The sequence below is a fragment of the Lingula anatina genome, chromosome 1 (genome assembly GCF_051362555.1).
Source record: "Lingula anatina isolate TDL-2025a chromosome 1, LinAna3.0, whole genome shotgun sequence".
In the NCBI taxonomy this organism is placed as follows: domain Eukaryota; kingdom Metazoa; phylum Brachiopoda; class Lingulata; order Lingulida; family Lingulidae; genus Lingula; species Lingula anatina.
Genome location: NC_141767.1, coordinates 4,623,500 through 4,631,554, shown reverse-complemented (window position 1 = coordinate 4,631,554; position 8,055 = coordinate 4,623,500). Strand labels below are relative to the sequence as shown.

The window sequence follows — 8,055 nt, the reverse complement described above, 5'->3', positions numbered from 1 at the left end:
AATATTTTAAATGCTGATCAGAATGAGTAACCCTCACATGAAATGCAATTTTTTTTAAAGAAAAGAGTGAAAGTCAGTATTCTGGAGATACCCAGTGGGACTGGAAGTTCAGCTTGTTTAGACAGTGTACTTTTTATATAACTAACAATCAGGATTCTCTTTTAATATTGACATGGGGGGAGGGGGGACTCCTTAAGCTCTTAAAAAGAGAACCATTTTCTCACATATTCATTTATAATCTATCAACATCTCACTTAATTGCGAACAAAGATACACAATTTAATTTTGCAAAAAAAATCTCAATTTTCAGTCAGAAGCCTTTATTTTCAAACAGGTCAACAAGTATGTTTTAAGGCCACACAGAATCCAACACTTCACCATATTAACTCTAATTTTGAATCACCTGGTTCAATTGAAGACAGGAATTAATATGAAATTGTAATTCTTTTTTTTTTACCATAATGGATGTTTTATTACAATAAAACTTCTTTTATGGACATAAAAAAAGGTAGCATGTCCATAATAAGGTGCATCAACCCCTATTGACACCCCCACAATGTTTTATATAAATTTACCTGGCAGATATCTTTTACGAACATTCTGTTTTCTTCTTAATCTTGGGCTATAAACAAACATAACACAATAGGTTTTATATAATAGACAATGAAAAAATCTTGCCAAAGCTACATTTTTTCTAGAAAGAAAAGACTGTAAAACCTGAAAAGTCTCAGGTGCACAATATTTATTTCACTAAACAAAAAAATTAATAGTTTTTTGCTTCTTAGCCATCGATCTATTAAATGCAGATTAACCAGATAACCCTCAAAAGGTATTTTAAACAAGGCAGCAAAGCTGTCAAATGTACAGACAAAAAACAGGAAATAACTAGATTGAATCTGACAAACTGCAATGATATGAGTTTATTTCCATTTTTGAAACTTTATTACACAATACACGATAACAAGTTTACCATCATTTTTACATAATCAACTAATAATGTTGTAAAGATGCAGGAAATGCCAAACAAACACTTTTACGTATCTTATTAATTAAATAATGAAACTGTTAACATGCCTAAGAAATGAATCTGAGGAAATGTGAAAAAACGGCATTTCTTTAAAATAATGGCCCGATTAAGCTGATTTTTTAACTCAACCTGCGTTTTAGCAGGAATGACCACTCCTGTGAGTTTCATGACAATTGGCGTATCTGTTTTTCTTATATTGCATTTACTGTGTTGCATATATGCTGAAAAGTGAAGAAAAAAGCATAACTAATAAAATAATAATAAAACAGTGGCCCGATCATGCCGATTTTCGAACCTGACCTGCGTTATAATAAGATCGATTACTCCTGTGAGTTTCATGACAACAGGCCTATCAGTTTTCCTTGAAATGTGTTTTCAGTGTTGCATATATGCTGAAAAGTTAAAAAAAACAGCATAACTTCCCTTAAAATGGCCCGATCATGCTGATTTTCAAACTTGACCTGCGTTTTATGAATATTCATCAGCTCTGTAAATATACAGCCAAAAAGTAAAACTGCCTTCCACTTATCATGTTTACAATGAAAGTGCACGGCGCCAGCGCCGGCGACAGTGACGGCGACGACGGCAGATACAGGTGATGGCAATATGTACAGACACATCTGTACATATTTACTGTACTGTTTGAGAACAGTAAGTGACATGGTTTTTCTTAAATGGTCATCATGGGAGCAGTGCCCAAAATAGGTTTTTTCAAATTTTGATGCAATATTACATAATGTTCAACAGCATAATGACCATCAATTTTAATAATAAAATATTAGTATCATGGATATTCAGAAAATGTGACTAGCAAAGGTCTTCAGGCCCATGGAACTTCAAAGTCACAACTTGAAAATGCCAAAATGTAAACAAGACAGCACTGTTCTGAAATGTTTTTTTTTCCATTTTTAACAATATTTTTAACATAAAACAAAATTAACAGGTTACTGCCATCTTTATATGATCAACTAAGAAAATTGATGAGATGGGAAAAATATAAATACAACAGTGTTAAATGTCCAATTTCCTCCATTCTGAGATTCTAAACATAGTGAATGATTGCATCTGACAAACTGCAATGATATGAGTTTATTTCCATTTTTGAAACTTTATTACACAATACATGATAACAAGTTTACCATCAGTTTTACATAATCAACTAATAATGTTGTAAAGATACAGGAAATGTCAACCAAACACTTTAACATGTCTTATTAGTTAAATAATGAGACTGTTAACATGCCTAAGAATTGAATCTGAGGAAATGTGAAACAAGACAGCACTGTTCTGACATGGGTTTATTTCCATTTTTAACACTTTTTTTAACATAAAACAAAATAAACAGTTTACTGCAATTTTTATATGATCAACTAAGAAAATTGATGAGATGGGGAAAATATCAATAGAATAGTGTTAAATGTCTAATTTCTTCCATTCTGAGATTCTGAACATAGTGAATGATTAAATCTGACAAACTGCAATGATATGAGTTTATTTCCATTTTTGACACTTTATTACACAATACACGATAACAAGTTTACCATCATTTTTACATAATCAACTAACAATGTTGTAAAGATGCAGGAAATGTCAAACAAACACTTTTACATATCTTATTAGTTCAATAATGAGATTGTTAACATGCCTAAGAGTTGAATCGGAGGAAATGTGAAAAAACAGCATAACTGCTAAAATAATGCCCCGATTATGCTGATTTTCGAACTCAACCTGCATTTTAATAAGATTGACCACTCCTGTGAGTTTAATGACAATTGGCCTATCTGTTTTTCTTAAATTGTGTTTACAGTGTTGCATATATGCTGAAAAATGAAAAAAAACAGCATAACTACTAAAACAGTGGCCCGATCATACTGATTTTCGAACTTGACCTGTGTTTTTATAAGACTGATTACTCCTGTGAGTTACATGATAACAGGCCTAACGGTTTTCCTTAAAATGTGTTTACAGGGTTGCATATATGCTGAAAAAAGTGAAAAAACAGCATAACTTCCCTTAAAATGGCCCGATCATGCTGATTTTCGAACTTGACCTGCGTTTTATGAATATTCATCAGCTCTGTAAATATTAAGCCAAAAAGTAAAACTGCCCTCCACTTATCGTGTTTACAAGGAAAGTGCACGGCGCCGGCGACGGCATCGGCATCGGCATCGGCATCGGCATCGGCATCGGCGACGACAGACGCAGGTGATGGCAATATGTACAGACACATCTGTGTCTGTACATAAAAATCAGACACCAAAGAATGGGCTTTCTCTCCAGTTTTCTATATGGTAGATGTCTTTTAAACATTGCATTACTTCCCTGTTGAACCTTTATTAAACTTTCAACCAATTACGTCCCTACTCCTACGCTTCCACTCCAACTTCCTTCTCTTACTTTAGATTTTAGGACAAAGACTAAATTTTACACCTCACTTCTCAATTATGCACATGCATGCAGGACAAGTGGTCAAGATGTTATCCATATTCCATATTCGATCGAGCCATCCACCGCATTTTAATTTCACTTTTTCTCGTGTCTAGTATAATCATGAAAGCTGCAGATTTCAAAGAGGGTTCAAGACTATTTACAGAGGATTGATCAAACACACCTTTCATACTTCTAACAAATACGATCAACTTCCCACTTAAAACAGCAGCACATTGAAATCTTCAGACTTTCCACGCTTAAGGCTGATAAACTAAAAAGACCCACTCCTACCTTGGACAGGGTGTTACTGACACTGCTATTCAGGTGGAAAACCGTTATTAATATTTTTTATAATAATAATAATAATAATTTCTCCATTTCCCTACAGACATAATAAGTAAATCTCAAGTTGAAACCGATTAAGACAACAAAACAATATTTTGGTACCACAAAATTTTTAACTGAGAAATTTTGTTAACATTTCTTTTTCATTGAAGATATATCTTTTATGCCCAGTATGTAAAACATCCCTGTCATCAAAAATTTGGTCTTATTGTGTTTCGTTCTTAACATTAAATCTCACACCCATTTTTATGTACTACAGGTAAAAATGCAATATTTATGTTCTGGGACAATGTTCAGATAAAGAAAACAAAGCTTTGGTGATTTGTAAGTGCAAACCTTGCAGACATCTATCAGAAAAATACTTAATAGGCTTTTCAGTTTTTTTTTTAAACATCAAAAGATGAATATAATCACCCTCATCATAACCATCAAGTCTGAAAAAGCAGCAGTATATAAATATATGCAGCTCAACAAAAGCGAAGCGATCTTAAAAGTGAAGATAAAGACAGGTAAAAAGCAAATCACACATCCCTAATAAGTGTGCAGTGTTAATACAGTAGTGCCTACATATTGTTTAAACAGTTTTAGGTTACAGTGAAGGTGTGGCATATGGAACACTGAATGGCCAATATTACACATGCAGGGGCAGTCTAGGTGCTTGTCAGACTTCAGAAGATTATGATCTGACACACACTTAGCTGGGCTAAGTAGTCTCTATTTTGTCATAATAATCCGACAACATTACTCCAAAACACACCAGCTTTTGTACAACTTACCGAGACCCTGGTTCATCAGATTAAGATGATCTATGCAAGATACCTGACACATGCTCAGTCCTGACAAGTGGCCTCCAATTTCATCAGAATAATTGAAATTATAAATGCACTACACATACTCAGTTTTTTTAAAGCTTCCATAACAAGAACTTGACTTCTGGTTAGTTAGTCTGAAATCTGGTCCTAGAGAGGAAAGAGGGAAGCAGTTAGATAACACATCAAATAAATAATAATCCGTACGAAATCAGTTCTGATATTGTGTTACAATTCTATGACAAAAGAATACATCAATGCACTTTTGGTTGAGTTACGTTATTATTGTTATTATGTTGAGTTATGTTATTATAATTAGGGAGTGAGGGTCAACTTTTTTTATTCCCTGGTGTGAACCCACTGGCATGTGACTGGTCAATGGTGATTTGTTTTGAACACCTCTTCATACAGGACACAGCATGAATTATTTTTTCTTCATTTTCACTTCCAAAAATTCTGTCAGTTACAGATCTTTTATATATTGTCCAAAAATATATTTTTGACGGTTAAAATTCATTTTTTCCTTCCTTCCTTTTTTTTTTTTTTTTGCAGCACTGTTGAACTAGTAGGCACCAATAATGGCAACATACCCATAATATAAATTAGTTTCAAACTAAGAAAAAACAGCATTATAAAAAGATCAATAAGATAGTTCCTCATTGAACTGAAAAATGATCTCAAAGACAATTTCAAACATAGTTCTACTTTTTAAGATTTATTTTCTGATCGTGTCTGGAACATTAAACACACTTTGCAAATGTTCATTGTAGGATATATGGAATACAATAAATATTGTGATACTTAACCAGTTTTAGATTGGGAATTAATTCAAAGTTTGTGTTAATACAATACCGACACTCTGTCACTGTCTAATTCTTAACATTAAACTGGAAAGGTTGCCGTAATCATGTTACTGGTCTGTTTGATTACTTCCCATGAACGAAATTAGATAACGGCACTAAAACCAATCAAGGGCAACACTTTTGTACAGCACATAATGCAATGTTTATACATTGGTTCAGGCCATCAAAATGACATCCCCTGCCTTCACAATACATAATATCTATTCAGGCAAAAAAAGCAATTACCGAGAAGTATTACAAATTTAACAGTTACTCCCTTTAGAACATAAAGGTAAGAGTTACATGCCATCTTTACTGTCCAAATTTTAAATAAAAACACCATCAAAAAGTCATCATTTCTCTTACTAAAAAGTATACGGAATCCCTTGAAAATTTTATATATACAGACAGGGGTCCTATGTTGTTAACATTCCTGGGTAACTCCTGTAAAATGTGGTTGAGAAAAGAGTCAATCCACCTGCAGAGTGAATATGAGCAGGCCTGTAGAGGTGAAAGACTTCCCTCTGGCATATTTACTTGCTACTTTTATAAAAGCAAATAATGTTATAGCGGTAAAATTCCAAATTACCCGCATCACTATCATCATGCTTGGTGCAAAGAATTATGTTTGACTTCTCCATTTAGTCGTGTGCCCTATACAGTGGCTGCTTGCATTGGTGTGTGGTATATGCTGGTAGCAGGGTTCATCAATGGACCACATGGCTTGGGCTACTACTACTGCTGCTACTTGGTTCCCTAGGTGCCCCTGCAGTGGCCTCTCTGTCCCAGGGTTTGGCCTTCACACGGTAAAACTTGGTGCCTACTGGGACACGGAAACGGTTGTTGGGCTGGAATGAAAATAGTTAAGAATTCAAAAATTGAAATTCATATTTTGAAAGGTATACATTACATGTTTTATCAAAATGAAAAAAAGAAAGAAAAAACTTAAACATATTAAATAAGAATAGAATAAGAATATAAGCTGTCAGGAAGATTTAGCTAAAACTGAAAGTCTAGATATTCATATTTCTATCTTTTTATTGAAAATTTATATGTTCAAACTAAAAGTTGCTATAAAATCCGCAAGAACATTTGCTATAAAATCACGCAAGACCAAACTAATGCTCTTCTTTCTAAATTTTCATTTGGTCAATTTTTAAAAGAAATGTTTGCACCCTTTACAGGATACTGACATCTCTCCAACACTGATTTACACTTGCCTCTCTCCCCCCCCCCATGTATTTTTCAGTGTAGATCTAAATGACCCCAACTTCAAATGTGAAAATTCTGACCCATTGACCAACAAGAACTACAACCTGGACATTATTTGTGTTCAGTTTGTAAGGTTTGTGTTTAATTGATATTTCATTGATGCATGAGTTGGTTCTCAGGGACCTCAATAGGAAAATAGATTAAGTGGCTATTTTTGGCAAAACTGAATATCAATCCCTTACAAACCCAGAACACCTTATGGGTTAGGTATATTTACATAAAGATCTCTTTTATGTTGGCATAACATTTTTTTTTCGTTGAATGCACATTTCACATAAAACAGTTTCAAATAAGTTTTCAGGACAAACACATTTTATGTTCACCATCGTCAGAATACAAAACTGAAATCAAGGTGACATCACATTTTGTCCTTTTATGTGGATTCACCTGGATCTTACACCTCTTAAGAAAAATGGCTTTTCCGTTCTGTTCAAGCATGCAGCACTGCATTGTCTGGCAGTGTTAAAATGTCAGAAAACACACCTTAAAGGTACGGAAATTTGTGCAATCATAATTATAAGTTTAGGATCTCAAGAACAACAAATCACGGCTGTTATTAGATTGCCAGCTTATTCAGTGAAAGGATATTTGGGCACAGAGTTTTCTACAGCAAAGTCACTTATTATTAGTGCAAATATAAATGTTAACATAAATCACTCACAAGACATTTTACTTTGCTATTTCTCACATGAAATGGAAGTATTAAAACTGTTTTTTGTACTCAAGTACTAATAATAAGAATTTTAAAAATAAAAAATACAATCTTTATGTTTTACATACATCTTTAGAGGTGACTGTATTATTTTCAGAAGTATTGAGGCTTGACTGTCTGTCTCCCCTTGTTTGATAAATAGATTTGACATACTACAGAACATTCTAGCTTTTATAAAAGGTTAGCAAGGCAGAACATTTGAAGACACATTTGTCCTTAGAGCAGATATGGAGATTCTGATGCCACAAACATGGAACAATTTGTTTACGACTAGGAGCACAGTTTTGTGCTGCTGCTTTGACAAAAAGAAGGACTCTATTCATCAGAAGATCACTTCAAAGGATACGTGCATCTTACTCCAAAATAGTGGCATCCCACATTGACACGAGCGCACAATGGTTTAGAAATAAAGCAAAACATGTTTTCAAGGATAAATATCTGAATCACTTTTTAGTGGGTTATCATAATAACAATCACAGTAATAATTATAATAATGACAACATTAATAATAACATTTGATTTTATACATTCAACTCTTAGTTCTTTCATTTTCATGAAAAAGGTTTACTGAAGGAGGGGGACAAAGATGCCTTATACACAATTTTGAAAGTTTACGTT

General features: G+C 33.6%; 1 protein-coding gene across 4 annotated transcripts in view; it reads right to left on the bottom strand.

Moving 5' to 3' along the window:
* Positions 1 to 5,316: 5,316 nt before the first annotated feature.
* Positions 5,317 to 8,055, bottom strand: part of LOC106165638 (RB1-inducible coiled-coil protein 1) — a 36,651-nt gene continuing 33,912 nt past the window's right edge. For all 4 annotated transcript variants that reach the window (XR_015332779.1, XM_013543929.2, XM_087003928.1 and 1 more), the window contains one exon: positions 5,317 to 6,301. Coding sequence is in view for 3 of the 4 variants with exons in the window: in XM_013543929.2 (XP_013399383.1) it covers positions 6,161 to 6,301 (141 nt within the window). In the remaining variant the exon portion in view is untranslated. The remainder of the gene's footprint in view (positions 6,302 to 8,055) is intronic.